This window comes from Buteo buteo, chromosome 23, assembly GCF_964188355.1.
Source record: "Buteo buteo chromosome 23, bButBut1.hap1.1, whole genome shotgun sequence".
NCBI lineage: Eukaryota > Metazoa > Chordata > Aves > Accipitriformes > Accipitridae > Buteo > Buteo buteo.
This window is the reverse complement of record NC_134193.1, coordinates 18,007,433-18,029,817: the sequence shown is the minus strand read 5'-3', so window position 1 is coordinate 18,029,817 and position 22,385 is coordinate 18,007,433. Positions and strand designations below refer to the sequence as shown.

Here is a 22,385-nt window from a genome sequence, read left to right as displayed (position 1 = left end):
ACAGGTACAGCGTGTGGCCCTCCTGCTGCCATGCACTCAAGGGGACGGGCAGCTATGTATTATATTAAGACTTTTTAATGGATACAGCTCTAGGCAGGTGTCACCAGCTGAAAAAACAGAGTTCCAGGGAGAGCAGGAGGGAGGATGAACCACATCTTCAGCAGCAGGCACAAGGCAGAGGCTTGACATTTCTGTAACAGCAGCAAATTTGTGTGTCGATTGGAGACGTATAATTGGAGATGGGTAAGTGGCTGTGGCTCCCTGCCTCTTGGCCAAGGCGAATCACACTGTGCTCTCACTGCTGCATGGTTTTGCTTTTGCAGAGCTGTCCTTGGGCAGCGAGAGGAGAGCCCCTGCTGTTACGCTCCTGCAGTGCCGCAGCTCTGGCACCCCACTCCTTGGGCAGCTTCTCTGCAGAATTAGGAGGGAGATGAGTTTGTTCGTGGCAGGAAAATCCTGTGTCCCTTCCAGACCACTGGACCCACCGCAGATGACGCTGGGGGGGATCCAGTGTCTATGGCAGCAGTTTCACATCCGGTGTTCGAAAACACTTTAGCAAACCTGTTTTCCAGCACTGTGAGCAGAGCACAGGTAAAACAGGTTAAAAAAGTGAAGTGGGCTCCGGCCTGGGGACTCATTCCTGGTCTTACGGGGGTGACTTCAGCTGCTACCTGGAGTCACGGCACAGCCAGCGCAGGGTGGGCTGAACAAGGACCTGGCTCTGCTGCTGCCCGTGTGGCCCCGCAGACCAGCTCGCATGGGAGGCAGGGGTGAACGCACATGCCTTTCCTTTAAAGGCGATACAGCCACTGACCTCTGCCACCCAGTGGGAGTGACACTGGCAGAAGCTGGCCGTGTCCAGCTGCTTCCCATCCAGCCCATGCTGGCTGCACAGCCTGGTGCCACCAGCCAGCTCCTCTCCAGTGGGGAGGGCGTGCGGGTGCTGATGCGGGGCTGTGGGTGATGCAGTTGCAAGTGTCAGCTCTCCCACCTCCCTGCCCGGTCCATTGCTATGCCACCCAGCCCCTGGGACTGCCGGCAACTGGGCTGGTTTATAGCCAGACCTGGTAAGATCCAGTGAGCCAAGTGGAACTGGGAGAGGACACAAAGACCAGAGTTGTAGGCAGCGGCAACCTTGCGCTACCCTGGAGCAGGGGAACAGCAAGAGCAGAGCTGCTCTTACCCTGCAGCAAGCAGAAGATGCCCCACCTGCCTGCCAGGAGCTGGCTAAGGGTCCAGCTTTGGTTCTGCTCGGCCCCAGTTGAGCCCTCTCTGCTGTGAGCTCCCTTCTCCTGGGAAGCAGGCAAGCTGCATGCCCTCCAGGGAGCAGCTCTCTGCCTGGCTTCACCGGGATTCATCTCCGCACCTCCGTGACCACAGCACATGAACATCACACTGCGGGGTGCTGTGCAGCAGGACCAGCTTCCAGCATGCGTATGACAGCCTCTCGTCTTCTTCTGGGGCAGGAGGGACTGCTGGGTGTTACAGCTTTGGTACGTTACATACTTGACAAGCTGTCCCTCCCCGGTGCGCTGTGCTGCAGTGGGGAAGGAGGGATGGAGGGACGTGTCCAGCATGGAGGAGATTTGTGATGGTTCTTTGTTCACTCCATGGTGAGAGACCAACCCTGTGATGGCTCCATATCCTGCACAGAGACATCGGTGGTCCCTGGTAGCTGGTTGTCCCCCTGCCCGAGGACAGAGCTGGTGGCTGAAGTCACGCCGCAGAGTGCTCAGGATGCTGAGCCTGAACTTGTGCGGATAAGGACCTGGGGTGTGATATTGCATGGTGGGCAGTTTGAAGAGCAGTGGGAGGGATCGATGCTGGTGAACGCAGGGTGTCCTTCGCTCTGCCGTTCCCTGTGCAGGGGGGCACGGAGGTGGTGGGGCGGTGGCCGGGGACCTGTCACTGCCACTGCGAGCAGCCCTCGGGGAGGCTCCGCAAAATGTCCTCCAGGTTCTGCTTGTCGGCCCGGATCTCAGCCAAGTCGCTCTCGAACGCCTGGATCTTCTCCCGCTGCCGTGCCGCCTCCTGCTGCAGCAGGCTGAGCTGGCCGGCCAGGGCACCCGGCGCAGCCAGGCGCAGCCACAGCCGCTCCAGCTCCAGCCGCCCGGCGCTCAGCACCGCTTCCACCTGCACAGCCTCCTCCAGGTTGCCTGGGCAAGGGGAGAGGACATGGATGAGAGGCAGAGAGCCGGGCAGGAGAGGTTCTGGACAAGCTCCAGGGGCTCAGACCCTCGGCATCAGGCAAACTATAGGGAGTGGGTGCAGCGGGGCATGGAGGCATTGCAGCTTCCCAGAGATCACAGATAAGTAAATAGGACTGTGGCTCCAGGCAGGGCCTGGGCACATCTCTCTCTTACAGATGGGTGATGATTTCCACCCCTTTGCAAAACTTCTCAGATGCAAGAGTCCAGGAGCGCTCAGCGATGTACCCAGATGATCAAAGCAGGAGGAGCTGGAGCAAAACCAACCAGTAACAAAGAGCAAACCCAGCCCAGCACCGCCCTCAGCTCCAAAGGGACTGAGCCCCTGACCCAGCCCTGCTCCTCCCAGAGATGCCAAGGGAGATCAGTGTCCCCACACCAGCCATGAGCACACACATTCAGCAAGCCCCAATACCTTCTGCACAAGGGCTTTCCTCGAGACGTGAGCCCTCAGGAGACTTTGCTAAGACCCTGAGCGATCTCAGCCAAAGGGCACCCAGTGAGCAGGAGAGCCCTGGGCCCCAACAGCTTGGTCCTTCCCCAAGAGCCTGCACCCTGCTCCCGTCCGGGTCTCACCTAGGCTGCTCAGCAGGTTGTTCAGGGTCTTGATGTCCGAGATGAGTGAGCCCCGGGCTTCCTGGAGACTTTTTGCCATCTCACTCATCTCTGTCCCCACCTTCCAACACAGACAGACCCAGGTCAGGGACACTGTTGACCCTTGGCTGGATGGGAGAGGGGAGGGGATCCCAGGAATGGCCCCAAGGCATTCCCCATACAGTGGAGCCCAAAAGCCGGGATGCTCCCTGTGCCTTGGGCTATGGGCAAAACCCCTTCCAGGCTCTGGACTACACAGCCTGAGGGGACCTGACTGACCCGCTGTGCTTCCTCCAGGTCCCCCCTGAGCTTCTCAGCCTCACGCTCCTGCCGGGAGAGCTCCCGCTGGGTCTCGTTGGCACGCGTGGCGAGCTGGCTGGCGTGCTTGCGGGCCTGCTTGCTCTCCTGCAGCATAGCCTGTGCCCTCTGCAAAAGGGATGGAGATGGGGACGGTTACCTGGGGACATGCGGGGGGACCGTGGCTGGCTCCTAGGCTGGAGCCCTGGTTGGGAGCATCCCCCTGGTCTGCACGCAGGCAAGGGTGGGCTGTGCTGGACGGGCAGCAGAAGCTGTATTTGGGAGCTCTGCAGCCCTGCCTGCAACAGGCTGGGCTCTGCCTGTGATGGCTGCCAGCCTGGCTGCGCCCTGCAGCCTGGCGCAGGCTCCCCGCATGCCACATCCCTCCGCTCGGACCTTGGTGCTCTCCCCAGAGACTTGCTCAGCCTCCCTGGCTGTCCTCTGGGCTGCGGTGGAGACAGACAAGGAGTTTCCCAGCGTCTTCTCTGCCTGTTTAATCTTCCTCTGGGCCTCCATCAACGCCCTGTCCTGCACAAGTGCCATCCTCCTTCTCAGGGCGGCCTGGCCCTTCCGATGCCCTAGCACCTTCCTCATGCCTGTGGGGACAACCCAGCCATCACCAAACTGTCCCTTTCTCCCTTTGGGACCCAGAGCCAGCATGGTGAGAACCGAGTTGTGGCTGGAGATGCTCTGGCTGGTGCCTTTTACCTTGCAAGCTGGCCAGTAAGGACTCCGTGTCGGAGAGCACAGCTTTTCCACGTGAGACGGCCGAGGTGGCTGTGCCACGGGCAGAGCCAGCCCGGTCCTGCAGCTGGGGAGAGGAGAGAAGGAGTTAGGCTTGGGAGGGGGCAAAGAGCTGCACGCAGCTGGGAAACATGGGTCCCAGCCCGCTCCCATTTGGCAGGCAAGCTCCTTGGGAGATCTGGGAGCCTGAGGGGAGATGTCTCCCACAATATCTGCTCCTGACCCCCTGGCTGCAGGCATGGTCCCTCGGGTCACTGGAGCAGCAAGGATGGGGCTCACCCACTCCCCCCCGTGCCGCAGATGGGAGGCAGGAGAGGGATGCACCCAGCATGCCCACAGCTCCAGCTGGAACAGCGGGTCCCCATCACTTACTTTGCAGGGACACCCCATGCAAGTGAGCAGCAATTACCTGCACGAAGCGACGAGTCCTCTGCAGCTCCCGGCGCAATCTGGCTGCCAGAGCACGGGATGCCTCGACAGCCTGCTGAGCCAATGGCTCCTGTGCCTCTGCTGCCTGCTCCAGCGCTGCCAAGTCCTGTGCCAGGGCTCCAGCCCGCACCGGCAGCGCCTGCTGTGGGGTCAGAGATGCCAAAGGCTCCATAAGAGCATCTCGCAGCCTGGGAGGGAGCGCTGCCCAACAGGTAAAGCTTCGGGTAGGGATGCAAGCAGGAGCCTTAGCTTGGACGCTGCTCACCTGCCCCAGTGCAACCACCTGTAGAAGTTTCTCAGCCATGTCTGCCTTTGCCTGCTGCACGGCTGCGAAAGCTCTCCCGGCCTCCACTGCCACCTCCGCCACGCCAGCGCCCAGCTCCTCCTGCGCCCGCTGGATTTCCTCGTACCTAAGTGGACAGGACGGCACTGTCACCTGGGGCCCTCTGGTCCCTCGAAGGATAGAGATAACAATCGGGGACCTGGCCCCAGACACAGATGTAGCGGGAAATGCTGGGGGCTTTCCCTTCAACGCCCCCAGCACAGAGCGCTCTGGGTCTCCGCTTTGTAACGCTGTGGTGCGATGAGTTTGACGGGACTCAGCACGCCCCTGTTGGGCAGATGCCAAATCACCGTGACCGAGTCCTGTAACAGGGACCCGGCCAGAGGCAAGAGGTTGTGGTGCCCTCCCAGCCCCCCCCCCCAACCTTGCTGCCAGCCCCTCACCCGGCCTCCAGCTCGTGCTGTGCCTTCTGCATCGCATTCCCTTCCAGCAGGCTCCGCAGGAGCTCGGAGCTGGTGTTGGAGGCACGCAGGGCTCTCCCAACCACCGCCTCCACCCGCGCCGCGGCGTCCCGGTGGCTGCAGGGACAAGGGCAACCAGAGAGATGATATTAGGGTCGGCCTTCTGGGAAAGCAATGGCCATCCCACACCCCCAGCTGGGCAGGCAGCCTCTTCTGCCCGTGCGTGCCAGGGTCAGACTTGCAAGCGTACCTCTCAGCCAGTGCCCGCGCCTCCAGCGCCCGGCGGCTCCAGTTTGTGGGCTGCTGAGGGATTTCCTGGGGAATCTCCTTGAAACACAAAGAGCAGCAGTGAGACCCCGGCGGGGAACAGGGACCCCCAGACTCCGCCAGCCCAGCACCAACGACAACCTCCCGAAGGGCTGGAGGAGGTTTACAAACAGGAGTAAGCAAGGGAAATAGCTCCTCTTGACTCAGCTGCAAGGAGGGCTATACCCACACAGACCCCAGGCTTTCCCACTCACCCGCTGTGCTGGGCACATCCCACCCCACTAGTCCTGCACATCCCACTGCCCCCCAGGACGGCCGCCAGCCCCACTGGGAGCCCGGGGCCGGTGGGAGCCCGCACCGTGGTAGCCAGGGTGTCCGCAGCATGCAGGATCTCCCGCTGCGCCGACTGCAGCACAGCCCCGATCTCTGCCAGCAGGATGCAGGTCTTGGGGGGTCCGTGGCCAGAGCAGCCGGTGACCTTGCTGGCGTTGCTGAGATGGTGTCGTGCGGTGCCCAGCACCCCTGCCAGCCGCTCCACCTGCGTCAAGAGGGCGGCCCGGGCACCTGCGGGCAGCACAAGGAGCTGCTTGTTGCCCACAGAGGTGCTCGGGGCTCCCCACTTGCCTGTGGGGCTGCCCCATGCCTGAGCACCCCCCCTTCTGCCTGCTAATGAAGGGGGAAGACAGTCCCTCCTGGGTGCTCAGGAGGGACCCAGGGATGCAGCACCCAAAGGGATGCTCAGTCCCCGGTAATGCCCATCACCAGCTGCTCCAAAACCTCACGGGTGCAAGCATCCCTGCGGTGCTCCGTCCTACACAAAAAGGCATGGCCCCCCTGGCTGCCCTCCCCCTCTCCATCACCCCATCGCTGACCTGGGACCTCCTTGCACCCACCCAGCATCTCACAGCACCCTGCGGGAGCAGGGGGTCCCCAGAGGGGTGATGTGGGGCTCCCCCCGTGGAGGGAGGGAAGGGCTGTCCCCCGTACCTTGCAGGAGGCGAGGGCTGGGCAGCCCATCTCCTCGGGGTGCATCTCCCAGCACGGGGGACTGGCCCGGGCGGGCATCGCAGCTTGTGTCTTGCAGCCATTCCTCCATCTCCTGCAGCCTGGCCTTCAGCCGGTCAGCCTGCGGGCGAGACGCGGGGGGAAACTGAGGCAGCGCTGGGGCCGGGATGCTGCGCCCACCTTGGCCAGGGCACGGGCTGTACCTCGTCCTTCACCAGCCCATAGCAGGCAGGACACTGCTGGCAGCGGGAGCTCGGTGGGTCGAGGAAGAAGTTGGTCTGGCACCGGTCGCACTTGTAGCCCACGAAGCCGGGGCGGCAGAGGCAGGTGCTGTTCTCGTGGCACTGCGGGGTGACGGAGCCCAGCGGGGAGCAGTTACAGGCTGCAATGGTGGCAGAAAGGCGTCACGCTGCGGCTGCCAGCCCCGGTTTTGGGACCGAGGCGCGGTCCCCGTCCCCGTTACCTCGGCAGCCCCTGGCAGAGAAGCCGAAGAAGCCGTGGTGGCATCGGTCACATTGCTTCCCCGTGACGCCCGGCTGGCAGGAGCACTGCCCCGTCACCACGTGGCACCCGCTCTCCTGTGACCCCGTCGGGTGGCACTCGCAGCTGGCACCGAGAGGCGAAGGGTGATGAGCGAGCAAGCGGCGCGAAGATCAGAGACCAAAACCAGGGAATGCGGAGACGTGGCTGTCCCCTCGCAGCCCCACGCGTACCTCTTGCACCCCACGGCAGGCTGCAGGCCGTAGTAGCCAGGCTGGCAGAGCCCACAGGCTCTGCCCATCACGTGCGGGAGGCAGCGGCACTGCCCCGTGCTAGGATCGCAGCCCTCCTGTCCCGGGGCTGAACCTTCGGGGTTGCAGTCGCAAGCTATGGGAGACAAAATACAGCTTCCATCCCGGCACGGGGCTGGCAGATGGGGCACCGGGGCTGAGCCCCCATTGTGGAGGGTCACATCCTCCTCATCAAACAGGGCTCCGAGAGGCTGAGCCCCTGAGCCCAGGGTATCTCCAGGGAAGGACAGCAGCGGAGAGAGGGGGAAAAGGCCATTCCTGAGCGTTTGGAACCAACCCGGACCATCACTCAGCCCCTAAACCCACTGGGCATCCCCTTTCCACCCTCTGCCTCCACCACTGGGAGGAATTTGGCTGCAGCAGGACTCAGAGGAGCAGGGCCAGCCCCAGGCGCCGTACGTACGTGCACACTTCCCGGCAGGATCGGGAGCCAGCGCGTCCCCGTAGAAGCCGAGCTGACACCTCTCGCAGTGCTCGCCCGTCGTGTTGTAGAGGCAGCGCAGGCACCGGCCGGACACAGGGTCGCAGTTCCCCACGGCGTTGAGATCCACGTTCCCATGACACTGGCAGGGGACGCAGGGATGCACGGGACCCCTCTGCCCCAGGGGGTCCCCGAAAAACCCGTCGTCGCAGAGTTCGCAGCGTTTTCCTGGGGAAGGCGGAAAGCTGGGGAGTGTCTGGCTGTGTTGGTGCCACCCACGGCCCCCTCACCTGCCCACCCCCAGCCTCACCTCTCTGTCCTGGGGGGCAGTGGGTGCAGACCACCTCCCCGCTGCCAGGCATCTCGGTGCAGGGTGAGTGGCCGGGGCAGGGGCACGGCTTGCAGTCATCGAAGCGCCCTACGAAGGGGTTGCCATAAAACCCGGGGCTGCAGCGCTCGCAGGAGGGACCTTCTGTATTGTGCAAGCACTGGCAGTGCCCTGCGAGGAGGAAAACGGAGCTAAGGGTCTGCAAAAACCCAGCCCCGAATAACAGCGGGGACCGCGGGAGAGATGGAGAGGCAAGTGCTGAGCACGGCACGCTGCGGGTGCCAAAATGGATGCACAGCTCCAGCCAAGGGATCGCGTTGGGATTGCACGTCCCCAGTCAGGACTCGGAACATTTTCCCTCCCTGTCCTTGCTCAAGGGAGAAAGTTTTTGGAGAGGATGCTCCAAACTCCCCCGCGCTTCCCCTCGGCTTGGGGACGAGGCGGCGCTGGCCCGCGAAGGCAACACCATCAAAGTGCACGGCATCTGTCGGCGCCTGCGATAATCGACAACATATTTCTCAGCGACGAGGCGCATCGTTTCCAGCCTGTCATGGAAAACACAAGCAGCCGGCCGGCACCCAGCAGGGAGCGAGCGTCTCCTTGCGAGCCGAGCCGGTGAGTCACAGCCTTCTGAAATCGGCTGGGAGGAAGAGGAGGAGGAGGAGGAAGGATGCCCAAGGAACCCCCCACCTCCAGGCAGATGCTCTGCTTGACTGGAGAGAGAGAAGGAGCCAGCGGGAGGATTTTTCCCCATGATTTGTGGGGTCAGGTCATACCAGGCGGGTTGCGCAGGAGGGAACGAGTGTTTTTCCATTTTCCCCACATCCAGGCGGAGCCGGATGATGGAAAAGAAAGGAAAAGCGGGTGGCAGTAAGGAGTGGAAAAATAAACAAAAGGAATCGTGCGGGCTGGCTCGGGCTGGCAGCACTTGGGCCGGGACATCAAAAGCCTGGCACCGTCCCTGGGGATTGTGCGGTCGGCAGCGCCAGCCCCGACACTGTGAGATGAGGGGCAAGTTTGCAGAGCTGCTGCCTCGTTTCTGCTGGCAGGGCAGGGGCACTTGCTGAGCAAAACGCCTCTTCCAGCCCTTTCCATCCTGGCCATACACTATTGTCGCTCCTCACCGAGGGGAGCCAGCCAGAAAGGAGCCCCAGGGGCTCCGGCTGGGTACCAAATGCATCACCTTATTTTCAAGCTCTTTTCAGCGCCAGTCAGAGCTTTTGCTTTCTGCAGGGGTGGATGAGGAGCAAGGCAGCATCTCATGAGCCCCTCACGGCTCTGATCTGCCTTTCCCCAGGGCTGACAGCGGCGAGGCTGGTGCTGGATTCATGCAGCCACCTCAAGCTCCAGGGCAGCAGTTTGCAATCCTGTCCCCCTTCCCTAACCAAAGCCATCCAGACACTGCCTGGCAGGAGGAGGGAGAGCCAACACCCTGCGAACCACCCCAGACACAGCCACACTGCCTTGAAGACTTTGATTTTGCTTTTTCCTCCCGTCAAGCCACAGTCTCTGCTGCAGTCACGCACCTCTGAGCTGAATCTGGAGGCAGAGCAGGGCTTGGGCTGGCAGCACAAGAGCCGGCTCCTCTGATGCTTTCCTGCAAGCCTGGCACTGCTGTATTTTCCTGCTCTTTTACTTGTTTCTCTGCTTAGGTTCACCCCCAGTTTGCAGGGATCAGGGCTGTGCCCAGTCCTGCTCCCCTCCTTGGGCAGGAATGCTGCCTGCGATGCCTGTCCTGGCAAAACCCTCTGCCTCTCTCCTGCCCTGACCCCTGTCTCCCCACTCCTCTGAGGACCAGCATCCTTCCTTTCTTCTCCTTTAAGGTCATCAATTACCATGAAAGATGCCTCTCTCATTATAAATTACCACCATTACTGCACTTCATTAATTATCTCTGTCTTTGCATTTATGAACCCAGTCCCTACAACCAGCCAAGCAATTTAACTTGCAAGTTTTGGGTACCGCAGCCTCACAGATGGTTTTCAGCATCCCTCAGAAACAAGCAAAGACACGGATTTGTCACCCGTGCACACAGCGACGGGGCAAGTGCGGGGGGGCGTGCGCACCTCCGAGGGGGTCACAGTCCCCGTGCTGGTTGCAGGTACAGGGCACGCAGCTGATGAAGGGACCACCGAAGGGGATCTCCCGCTTGAAGCCGGGTGCGCAGGACTGGCAGAACTGCCCGGTGTAGCCCGGGGGACACGTGCATTCCTCCACCCAGCCCGCCTGTGCCCCCGGCCCGGGGCGAGCAGACGTGAGCTGGACCTCGCTCAGGGACAGCCTGCCTGCGAGAGGGGAGAGCAGCGTGAGAATGGGATGGCACGTTCCCCCGGCCCTGCTCTTTCCATCCTGCCTGGAAATGCTCCAGATAGGTGTAGGAGACCCCAAAAAACCTCCTGGAAAGCCCAGGGGTGTTCACAGAGAGGAGCCAGCGCCTGCCCCCCAACACACCCCCTGCAATGCTTCTCGTCCCTGAGGGCTTGATGCTGCCTCGATGTCCCCAGCCCCATCCCAGATTGGTCCCCGTGGGGACATCGCATGGAGCCACCCACCTTGCACAGGGCCACGGCTCACGCGGAGGCGGAGGGTGGTCAGGTTGGAGAGCAGGCGCTGGAAGCTGAAGGCTGACAGCGAAGGCTCTGCACCCTCCTCTGCCTCGTGCAGCCTGTTGGAGAAGGAACGTGGGAGGAAGGACAGGGCCAGCCTGGCAGCCATGCACCGCAGGACAGCTCGGCTCCCTGACCGGGACCCAGGCGCAGCGATGGGGGCACAATTAAATCCCCGAGAGGGTGCAGGGAGCAGGGCTGAACCCCAAAGCACAGGGCAGCCCAGGCAAGGTCAGACACGCTGTGTCCCAAACCCAGCCGAGGCTCCCCAAAGCGCCGTGATGGGTACCTGAAGGTGACAGCCTGCTTTCCGCGCTGGGGCTGGCTTTTGCTGCTGGACATGGTGATCTGCATCCCCTCACCCTCCAGCACCAGCTGGACCCGGAGCATCCCGGTCTCCATCCCCGTCCCGTTCCCCTCCACTCCCAGCAGCAGGGACAGGAGCTGCCCGTAACTGAGACGCTGGTTCTGCAGAAACTTCTCTGCGAGGGGAGAGAGGAGCAAAGTCTGTAGGGCATGGAGGTACCAAGTTTGCCGGAGCTGCCGGTGCAGTCCTGTTCCCACCAGCATCACCAGGAGGCACGGCCACCCTCCTCAAGCAGGGCCAGCTCCAACCTGCCCTCCCAGGGTCCCAGTCCACCGCTCCAATCCCCACCACTGCCCTGTGTTATTGAAACATGCTCAGCTCTGGGATTCAGCCCAGCGCCTCACACACCGGTGTAGCAGTGGGGTGTCCCACAAGAGCACCCAGGAGTCCCCATGGCAGAACAGGACCCCAGGGACCCGGCACACATGATACCTGGTGCAAGAAAATCCACCGGCTCCTCTCCATCCCACTTGGTGACGATCTCCCCATCAGCCCAGCGCAGAGGCAGGTCTGCGATGCCCAGAGCTGCGGCAGCCCAGCCCTCCAGCCCTGCGTGACAGCACGGAGCGGCAGTGCAGGGGCAACGGGGTCTGTTTTGGGGGACTCTGTCCATCCTCCCGAGACTCTGCAGCGTTTTGTAAGGGGCCAGTGTTTTGTAATACCCTGCTCTGCTCAGGCTCTGTGCTCTCATGCACCGGAGAGTGGCCCTAGCCAGCCCCTCCTTCTGTTTATTTTCTTAGATTTGGAGGAAATTATTATCTTTAAACTTTCGCCCCCCTGCCTGTGCTGCGGTTCCAATGTTACTGGGGGCTGGAGAGCACAGGAAGCCCAGGGAGAGATGGGGAGTAATTGCATTAAGTCGGTTTCCTTCAGAAATCAGTTAAAATCCGCCCCCCCGCACTCCCCAGGGTGAGTTATTTCTTCCAGCCCCGGGCGCCCGCAGGACGAACACTTGGAAATCCCTCCCTGGCTCTTGAGTGGGCTGCACTCGATTATCAAATCATCCCAAATTTGGACCCTTTCACCCAGCACTGATCCAGCTCAGCTGAGGATTGGGGAGCAGGGTTTTAGGAGGGTGGGTGGCTGCGCCCTGCCCCGCGCTGCCCGGCCGAGCTGAGCCTCTTGCAACCCAGCCCAAGGCTCTGCCAAACCTGTCCCTAAAGGAGCAGCCCCAAATTGGCTGCGTGAGGGGTGGAAAAAAGACTCGCTTTAAAGCCTGGCTCTATTTCAAGGCCGTGGAAGACATTACAGCAGTAGAGCAATTGGCAGCACGGTTTAGAGGCAATCAGGATAAACCCGCGCCTGGCGCGTTCGCATCCATCTGCTCGCTGGCGCGCACACCCCGGCGGGGTACAGCCGAGGCGGAGAGCCGAGCTGCCCGCGATGGGTGCCCGTACCCTGCCGGGGTGCAGGTGGGGGTCCCGGCGAGCAGGGGTTGCGGTGGGTTCCGCGGTGTGCCCGCAGCCAGGGCTGCACACGTCGGGCTGCGCGGCAGATGGCAGGGTTTCCCCGAACATCCCGCACGCATCCAGCCCTGCCAAGCACAGCCCTGGCTGCAGCTGGGCAAGAGCACCCCATCCCGCACCCCGGACCCCCCCTGTCTGCCCTACCCCATCCCGGCTGAGGATGGGGAGAGGAGGGAATAAGGGGGAAAGTTCCCACCAGGCTCCATCCTTTTAGTTTTTATTTTTCTGAGCTGATTTTTAGGGCTCCTAACAGTCCCCGGTGTGGTGGGACGGCAATGCCCGGGTCCGCAGCATTCCCTGAGCCATGCACAGCCCTGGGAGCAGGTTGGCATGGAGGGATGCCACGGGTAGTCGGGGAGAGCCCATCCCCACAAAGCTGGGGGCAAAAGCAGAGGTTTAACAGCAAAATAGGGGCGAGCCAGAGAAAACCCCCTCCCACCACCAGTTAGCCCCAAAGGGGGATGCTCAGCCCCAGCCTTCCCAAACTGCTGGAAATTTTTGGCTGGAGTTGGCGCAGCTGTGCCCTCTGTTTCTCCCCAGGGCTGGGGGGTTTGGTACCTTGGCTGAAGTCGGAGCGGACGTGGGTCACCTCGTAGCCATCTGCTGCCGTGCAGGCGGTGGAGTGGCCGTAGCAGAAGCAGCTGGTGCAGCCGGCGGGGTTGTGGGGTTGCAGGTTAAACCAGCCCGGCTGGCACCTGGGCATGGGGAGGAAACGGGAGCGGGTGGCACAGGGCAGGCAGAGCCGCAGGGGACCACAGCAGCGTCCCAGGTGGGGACACTGGTGGCAGCTCCGAGTGAGCCCAGTCCCAGTGGTCCAGAGGGATGCAGCTGCACTCCGCAGGGAGCGACCCCGCAGGATTCCCATCGCAAAGTCCCCGTGAGGGGTCATGTGTAGGGGCTGGGAAAGCACCAATTCCCCTCGGGAGTGAAGACACCTGCCCTGCACCGACCACCGAGCCCCAGCACGGAGCCCAGCTTGGAAAGGGGCCACGGTCCCGTCCCCATCCCGGGGCTGTGGTGCTTACCTGTTGCACAAGTGCCCCTCCACCCTCTCCTTGCAGGTGCAATGCCCTGTGTTGGGGTCGCAGGTGCCCACGCTGCCCGCTGGGTCGCAGGCGCAGGGTCTGGATGGGGCAAGACAAGGGTACAAAGTGAATCCCGGTCCCATCCTGCTGCTCCTACCCGGGACCGGGCTCCTCCTCACCTGCAGCCACCTTCGCTGAGGCTGTGGTAGCCGTCCTTGCAGCGCTCGCACTTCCAGCCCGTCACGTTGGCTTTGCAGACGCAGGTCCCCGAATTATCGCACTGGGGCTGCAGGGAGCCTGTGGGGACCCCAGCCAGCCCTGAGGCTCAACCCCAGCCAGGGAGAGATATGTCAGGGGGGGGATATGGGGAGACCCCGAGCAAGGGAGAACCCATCCAAAACCATCCCTCCCCACCAAGCCCCGGCTAGGGCAGGGGTTTGGCAGCCGGACCCCGACTCGGTGCAGCCCCACGCACCTGCGGGGTGGCAGTGGCAGGGCTGGCAGGCTGCCCGCTGCTCCCAGCGGTAGTGGTTCTGCTGGCAGCGCTCGCAGTGGGGCCCGGCCGTGTTGTCGCGGCAGTTGCGGCAGTGACCCCCGTGCCCGCTGCGGCGGTACAGCTCCCGGTCGTAGAAGCATTCCTCCGAGCGGCCGCTGCAGTTGCAAGCTTTGGAGGGGGGAAGGCAGGAGGGGTGGTGGGCACCTGGGGGGTACAGGGCTCACCCGGGGGTTAAAGCAACCTCCTGGGGGGGTTGGATGAGCCAGAGGGGCTGCTTGGCTCAGCGGCGTGAGCTTTCGGCAATGCCTCTGCCGTTGGGAGCAGAGGTGGGCGCAGCACCGTGCACAGAGCAGACGGCTGCGCTCGTGGCGTAAGGAAACGCCAGGGAATCCTCAGGGTGATGCTGTGAAGGGGGGTCCTGCGGTACCAAACCCTCCCTCCCTGCCCAGAGCAGCCTCACAAAATGGAGCAGGCACTTTCTTCCCGTGCAAGAAGGGCAGGAGCTGCCGGACGAGCCGACGCAACGCCAGCGCAGCCGACCGCGCACCGTGACGGCGGAGCCAGCCCGGCAGATACTCACGGAGACACTCGTTGGCGGCCTCGGCGGTGCCGCGAGCCCAGGGCCGATCCTGGTAGAAGGGCTGGCAGCGCTCGCAGTCGACGCCGGCCGTGTTGTGCTGGCACAGGCAGACCAGCTGCCCGGCCTCGTCCGGCGCGCACTCGCTGGCGTGGCCGTTGCATTTGCACCTGCGGCGAGACCCCCGGCGTGGGGACGAGCCCCTCTGAGCACCGGCGTGGGCAGCAGCCGGCAGTGGGATGGTGCCCAGGCTGTGCAGAGTGTGGCCCTGGTGCTGGGGGGGGCCATGGGGTGAGGAGCGGGGCAGAAAGCAGCTTGGGGTGTGCCGGTGTTGGGGGCTGCCCGCTGTGTCCCTGAGGCGATCCTGGCCCGGCCAGCTGGGAGGTCACACGCTGAGGGTGGCCCGTGTGAGATGCGAACCAGTTTGAGCTGCTGGGACCCCGTGGGGGGGATGAGAGGACAGCGATGGGGGCTGCCGGCCGGCTGGGAGCAGCCCCAGCCCCGCTGCCTGGGGGAGGCAGCTCTCACCGGGATGGAGAGGTTTCCCACTCCTCCCAGCCGGGGAAGGGCGGATGCAGCACAGCCCACGGGCAGCACCGAGTGGGTGTCACTGGTGGTTTTGTCCCCCATCGGTTCCCCCATCCCTCCGGCAGCTGCTCCGGCTCCTTGGGCCGTGCTTGAGCCCACCGCAAGCTCCTCCACCAGTTTCCGCAGCCTCGGGGCATCTCTCTGCTGGCACCCCAGGACCCCTCTTTTGCCGTGCCCAGGACCACAGGAGGAGCAGCGCAAGCCCCAGTGCCATCAAAAGGCATGGGGGTGGGAGAGGGCAAAGAAAATAGAGCTGCTGGCAAATGGAGAGGGCTTGGGGGGAAAAGACCTCCTTTCTGCACAACTGGAAGGGCTCCGGGTTTCATCACCCATCTCTGCACTTCCAGCTCTGGTTTACAAATGGAGGAAGCCACATCTGAGCAGTTTGCCCCAAAAACGCAATTCAAACAAGACTGAGGTGGGGAGCAGCTCCCCCGGCCCCACAGCCCCGGGAAGGTCCCTTCTCTCCCACCCTCACCTCGGTCCGGCTGCCCCTCACCTGCCGCCGACGGAGAAGTCAGAGATGGCGTAGTAGTATGACTGCAGCACCTTGGGGTCCTTGAAGATGTCATCCCCAAATGTGTTGAGCCGGTTCAAGGAGATGAGCAGGTCGGTGACAGTCACCCACTCCTGCAGGAGACACAGGGGAAGGCACCTTGGCCAGGAGCCTGGGCCACCAGCTCCCCACCCCAACTGGGACGCATCCTGCGCCTTTTCTTACAGGGATGCAGAGCACCACAAGCGCTTTTACCCCAGGCGGCTGCATTAGCGGACTCGGTCCGGGGGGGCACCACGCACCCACCCCTATTCCCACCCCAGCAGCACCTGCAGCGCAGGACTCCCGTCGAAATTGTAGGCGCTGGGCCGTCCCTCGAGGGTGGAGAAAGCCACGTTGCCCCCGCTCAGCGGGGAGATGTCGCTGAATTCGTCGGTGCAGAAAGCCACCTGCTCGTCCTCCCCCGGCCGCAGGTAATGCCGCTGCCGCTTCCCGTAGGTCTTCTCGCAGGACGCGCTGTAGTACTGGAAGGGCACCCAGGGCCCGTCGGCACGGCTGCGCTTGTAGATAGCGAAGCTCTCGGGGCGGCTGGTGTGAAACTTCAGCCGCACGTAGGTGATCTCGTAGGCTTTGCCTGGGGACAGACCCGCAACGCCATCGCCCGATGGGTACATCACGCTCTCCTGGCTGCCCGATGGGTACCACAGCCCGTGCCAGGGCTGAAATTATCCCGGTGCCCCATCCTGCACAGCTGTCGGCAGCCTCCTGCTTCCACCACCGTCACTGTCCCCCTCTTCCCTCCAAGCTAAAAGAGGAGAAATCACCACCCAGCTGCCCTTAACCAGCTCCTCCTCGCTGCAGCCCAAACCCCATCCAGCTCCAAATCGGCTCTTGCCCCAGTGCAGCCGCCCACCCATTGCCTGGATGCACCAGGCGGGTTGTACGGGCAAGAAGCCGCTGCAAAGCCAGGCTCTAACCAGCAGCCGGGGGGGAAAGAGTCAGACCCACGGCACTGAGCAGCATCCCTGGGTCAGCAATGCCACAGGGATGGGGAGGTAGAAAGGGTCAAGGCCGGTCCCTTCCCAGGGAGCTGCGTGCCGGCACCCTGCATCGCCGCCGTCTTTGCTGGGATGAAGACAAAGAGAGGCCACCAATCCCCAGGGCAGCCGACACAGCTCTGAAAGCGCTTGAAAGAATTAGCAAAAAGGGGAAAAGAAAACACCAAAGTGAACATCAGAACGGCTTAATTGCCAGAGATGAAGGACCAGCTCAAAGACTGGATTGCTCCATAACAGCACCGCTCCTGACAGCACAAAACAATTAGCTGCAAGGTTTTGGCTTTATTTGAAAAGATAATGAGTCGGGAATGTTAGAGGGGTTATTCCGGGACTAGGAAAACAAGCCTTTAATTGGGCCCATATGAATACTGTCGCATATGTGCTGCGACTTTGCTGCAGGGGAGCCGAGGCAGCCCGGCTACCGGCGCTGGGAAAAGCAGCTGCCTCCCATCAGGGATGCAGGGAGCACCCGGCCGAGCGCCCGGGGCGGGGGACAGACCCGCTCGCAGCCCACCCAGAGGTGACGAGGGCCAAGAAGGGGCTGGAACTGGGCTATCCCACCGCCGCCGCGCTCCCCTGTGCCTCTCCCCAAATTCACTTCCCTCCGGGACCCCTCCAGGCTGGTGATAGCGGGGGTGCCCCTGTCCTGCACCCCATAGCGGGGGACACGCCTGGCGGGCGCCGGTTCCCAGACAGCATGGTCCCGAGGGGGATGTCTACCAAAACAGCGAGGTCGGGGCCATCACCTCCTGGAGCACTTTCCTCTGGGAGAGGAAGGGAGCTCGGCGCTGTGTCAATAAACAGCCCCTGCCCCAAGTGGCCCCACATGAGGGGAGGGGGCGGCTGGACTGGGGGAGCCCGATCTCGGTGCCTCCAGCTGGGATGGAGGAGACTCGCCGCCCTTGGGAATCATCCCGAGGGAGCACGTGGTTTTCCCAGACAGGCATTTTAATCAGCCAAATTCTGCTTAGAAAAAAAAAAAAATCCAGAAAATAACCCAGGCTGGTTGTCTCCGCTTTCTTGCTCGGGAAGGTGTGACGTGTCCCAAAGGCAGGCGTGCAGGAGGACAGGGATGCTGGGAGGGTGCACAGGCAGCTGAGGGTGACAGCACCAGGACCCCTGGATGCTCTCCCATCTGTGCTGTCTTCCAAACAAAGTGTTCAACCCACCTCCTGCAGAGCCCAAACTGCAACTCGTACCGCACCGGGGGCTCCAGGCAGAGGATTTTGGAGAGGAGAGAGGAGCATGCGGGACGGTCACGTCACCTACATGTCCCCAGCCACCTCCGGCTCCCCCGAACCTCAGCCTTGGGAGCCTGCCGCAGGGTCACATCCCACAGGAAAATCAGAGTCGGAGTCGCAGATGTGGATCCCGCCTGATCTAGACACTCTGAAATGGACTGTTGGCATTCAGAGAGCTACCCGAGGAGCCCCGGTGCCTGTTGCCTTTGCAAGCCTGTGGATATTTTGGGTTCCTCCCTGACATCTGAGAGGGTAAATGGAATGGCCACAGGCGCTCAGGATTATCGATCTGCTCCGGGTCCGATGCACTGTAACAGCATGGCTGAAACCTCACAGAGAAGAGAGATTTAAAGGAGGATAATCTAATTAACGCCAATCAACAGCATGCAGGTAAACACAGGTCTTGTCCAACTCATTCGATATCTTATTTAATAAGCTCCCCAGGTAACCACGCTGGAGAACCTACAAGACATCTGACTCGGGACTGAGCAAGATGAGCGAGCTGGCAGGGACACGCTATGTGGGTTAAAAAACCCAATTACTCGGTGGAGCTCACCAGCGAGGACTCGTCCTGGGCTGCGTCCCGGGGGCTGCAGGGACCTGTTGGGCTTTTTCTCCTAAGTGAAAGCATTAAGGTAGCAATAAAAATGTGTGCAGCTGGGATAAGAACAGGGTCCAGGAGCTAGGGGAAAGGTCAGACAGCAATGCAGCGGGCACCAAAATGGCACTTTTTAGCATGGCAAGATATACGAGCCATGCAGGAAGAAGGGTGCATTTGCCAGGGGATGCTCTGGCTCAGGAAGGGATGCAGGGACCTGGGCTGACAATGAGCTCGGTGCAACATTCTGGTCTTGGGTATGTTAACGGGAGACAAACACGGCAGGGTGGTCGCAGGGACTGGACAAGACTTCACTGGAAACCCAAGCGCGGGGTCCAACAGGGCCCGCAGAAGAGCTGGGGAAGAGCCAGAAGAAAGACAGAGACTGGGAAGCAATCCCTGAGGCTTGGGGAGCTCGGAATGGGGCAAGGGGCTGCTGCACACACCGGCGTGCCGGACCCCACACGTATCTTTGTGCCGAGCTGGGACTGGTGGCCGCAAACTCGCCCGTCGGCGGCTTGCTCAGCCACGCGAGTCCCATTCGGGTTGTGTCCAGCCCAGGTCAAACACGAACAAATTTGGGGCAATCTGATAGCCTGCCTCAGATGGGCAAAAGGCCGGCAGATCCCTTCCCGCGGGGCTAGCAGGAGCGGGAGCAGGGATGGCTGGCTCCTCCGGCATCGATTCTCATGCCCGGCGGGGAGCCGAGCCCCAGCCTGGTGACGAGGACCAGATGTCCGCCCGCTCGCAGGGGGCTGGGAAAGCGGCGACCTCCGCCAAAACAGGCAGCTCCCGCGTCGCTGCCGGGGCAGGCGCGGACCCTCCACCCTCACCCCGACCCTGGCCGTCGGGTCCCACCGGCACGGCTCCGTGCCACGCTGCTGCTTGGTTGTCCCCTTACCGGCTCCGACCGCAGCCCCTCCGCTACCCCCCTTTGGCATGCAGATGGCAGGAGACTGCAGAGAATGAAGATTTTACAGCGCTGGCCAATAGCCAGGGTAGTTTAGATGGCAGGAAAATGTTAAAAACCTTTTTAAAATGCCAGGCATGCCCCATGGGTTTAAGTACCCTCCAAGCGGACGACTTGCATGGTGTCTAAAATATAGAGGGTCGGATCCCAGCTGGGGAAACCTGCCGGGGCTGCACGGTGTGTGCAGAGCTCTGCCCCCCCACTGGAGACATACCGGGCATCCTCAGCAATCCACGGGGGTAAAACAGCACAGGCTTGGCACCCCCAGTGGGCAAGGCTCTCCCAGTGGGTGGCCGGGAGTAGGGACCCGCCTGCCTCCTGCTCCACAAACTTGCATAATGGGTAAAAAGCAGCCTCGGGTGAAGGGGAGAGCAGATACCCCGGGCACGGCTGGCTGGGAAGCAGCACAGGCAGGCACGGCCGCTGGCATCCTCACCCCACAAAGGACCGGGGCTCGACTGATGGACGGGGCAGACCCTCCCCGGGTCCTTTCAGTGATCCACCCGCCCCTCCTTGCACCCCCTAAAAACCCTGGGGAAGGTCCTGTCTTTAACCCAAAACAGGCACCAAGAGCTACGGGATGCAGGAGCATCCACCCCCGCCCCCCATGTCTGCACCCAGATCTCGATGCACCCACCGCCGGCACTTACCCAGGTGGAGGGTGATGTTGACGGAGTTGGGGTGCTGGATGCCGAAGGCCATGGACTGGCTCTGCCACCAGGTGCTTTCCTCCTGGCTGTGGAAATCGGTGAGGAAGGAGGCGTTGTGGTGGTGCCGGGGGTCGGTGGCATCGCAGCGGTGGCACAGGGTGCTGGCGTGGCGAGCGCCCATCTGCAGGCAGTAGTCCTCAGGGGGTGAACCGCACGTGTTGGTGGCCTGGGCGGCCCGGCCGAAGGCGGCGTTCTCGAAGACAGGCATGCAGCGACGGGGCTGGCCCCGGGGGTCCCGGCAGGCGGGTGAGCCCCCCGTCCCCAGCCCCAGCCCCAGCAGGACCAGTAGGCAGAGCCCGGGAGGCCGTGCCATGCTGGGGCTCGCCTGGCCGGACTCTGAGCCTCCTCCGGATGGCACGGTGGGAGCAGGCGGGACGGGATGGGATGGGACAGGATGGGATGGGATGGGATGGGATGGGACTCGTCCCCCTGCCCGGCACCTCCTCTCGTTCCGAGGTCCATCTTGTGGAAGCTGCTGGGAATGTCGAAAGCTTCGTTTGTGAGCCCAGTCCGGAGGGTTTCGGCTTCTCCCAGGCCACCCTGGTCCCCAGGCTTCGAGGCCGGGCAGGATGGGACCCCTCCAGCGGGATGCACCCTGGCCCCGTTGCTTCGGGGACGGGGAGGGCGTTGCATCTTCGGTTGCACGGATGGAACTGAGCTCCCCCATTTCTCAGCTCCGGGGATGAGCTTGTGGTGATATGTGCCTCACCCACGTGGGTTTTTCCTTAAATTGGTGGGGGTCACCACTTTTCTTGCAGCCCCAAAATCAAGAGAGGGTGGGGGAAAGGCTCTGGAGCAGACCCAGCACCCTCTTCTCCCCCCATACTGATTTGTGGGAATCCCACTGCTCCCCCACTCACACCAACCTGGCTGAGTTGTGGGTCTGTGACACCCCCCATGCCTCCACACCAGCACCCACGAGTGGGGGTCCCATCCCTGCCTGCTGCCTTGGGGCAGCCCGTTCCCCTGAACCAGGGCGAGGGCACATCCCTCCGGAGGCATCTCCATGGGGTGGCAAAACCAGATCATCGCCAAACCTCATTAGCAGCTTCGCAGTTAATGCTAATGATAGTCTGTGCCAGAGGGGATCCCTCTCAGGACTGTGAGACCCTCCAGATTTGACCCATGGGGACAGGAGGGTGACAGCAAATGGGGAGAGAGGCAGGCTGGCACAGCGCCGTACCCCTGGGCAGACCCTGACCCCCACTCCACAGGGGATACGTTTGCAAAAGTGGGGTGCATAGGGGAATTCTGCCTCTGTCCCCCCCCACCGCTCAGCTGAGCTGCCCACAGGAGCCCTGGAAACTTAGCCCTCATTTATAATTTAAGCTCCCTTCCTCCCTTCCCCTCCTCTTCAACTCTTATTTATTTTATTCTCCTTCTCCATACACACTGCGGGGAGAAAGCACCGGAGGGAAGCTGTGAATCAGAGTCTTCAGCAGCGGCTCCCGCAGCAGCACCGTTTCAAAGCCCCATTATCATATATTGACCCAGGCTCTGACAGCCGGAGCCAGCTCCGCTGGGAAGGGTGAATTTCCCAGCACAGAGGAGCTGTGCATCAGCTGCCTGGGAGCGGGCGGCCGGTGGCAAACCCACTGCCAACCTTCAGGGAGAAAGAGAAGGGTTTTCAGCTCAATAATTGCCTTCTGCATCTCCACCACCTGTTTTAAAGGGATTTGCATCCTGCAGGGATGAGGTTTTCCAGGTGTTTTGCTTTTCCCTTGCTATTGAGGCCGCAAGCTCTGAGCAGGAGAGGGTCTCTTGTGTCATGGGTTTGCCACCTCCTCCTTGGGATGTTACACAAACCCAGGAGATGTTTTCCCTGCCCGGCCCATCCCCTCTTGCAGAGGGGTCCACATTAGAAAGTGATGAGACCACACAACCAGGGCTCGGTGGCTGCTGAGGGGATGCCCAGTGGATTTGAGCAAAGCCGATGAGTATCCCAAACCCACCTCCTCCTCCAGCATTGCCCACCCAGCATGGGGGGATGGCCCACGGGGCCAGAGCTTGACGGGAATTGGTGGTGACACCGCTGTGCACAGCAGTGGGGATGCTGCAGTCGGTGTGGGAGCTGCATGTCCCCAAAATGATTCAGCTGCACCCCAGGCTGGCTGAGCCCCTCACCAGGCTCCTGCCAGGTGCTGGACCCAAGCCTTTGCCTGCCCAAGGAGATGCCCGACACTTGCAGTGCACAGGATGGGTGCTCCGGGCAGGATCCAGCCCTGGGTCATGGTCTGGCACTGGTCGGGGACCGGCTGCTGCTGGTGACTCGGACTGAAGGCTGGCTGGAAAAGCTCAGTTCCTCTCCCATGCACAGCAATTCCCTCCCGTCAGGTTTCCCTGGGTCATCTCTGAGGGCA

General features: G+C 62.2%; 1 protein-coding gene across 1 annotated transcript; it reads right to left on the bottom strand.

Annotated features, from left to right (window-relative positions):
• Window positions 1-76: 76 nt before the first annotated feature.
• On the bottom strand, window positions 77-20,692 carry LAMC3 (laminin subunit gamma 3). Its single transcript, XM_075054645.1, is given in 30 exon segments — window positions 77-2,156; window positions 2,784-2,883; window positions 3,081-3,227; window positions 3,495-3,694; window positions 3,807-3,909; window positions 4,252-4,413; window positions 4,537-4,681; window positions 4,998-5,132; window positions 5,266-5,342; window positions 5,641-5,846; window positions 6,270-6,408; window positions 6,491-6,669; window positions 6,751-6,893; window positions 7,001-7,154; window positions 7,482-7,727; window positions 7,810-7,998; window positions 9,894-10,112; window positions 10,380-10,492; window positions 10,723-10,915; window positions 11,233-11,349; window positions 12,825-12,961; window positions 13,292-13,390; window positions 13,471-13,588; window positions 13,767-13,955; window positions 14,368-14,534; window positions 15,452-15,582; window positions 15,778-16,082; window positions 19,966-20,416; window positions 20,419-20,649; window positions 20,651-20,692. Coding segments are annotated over 30 exon segments (5,088 nt in total). The 3' UTR covers window positions 77-1,905.
• Window positions 20,693-22,385: the final 1,693 nt, after the last annotated feature.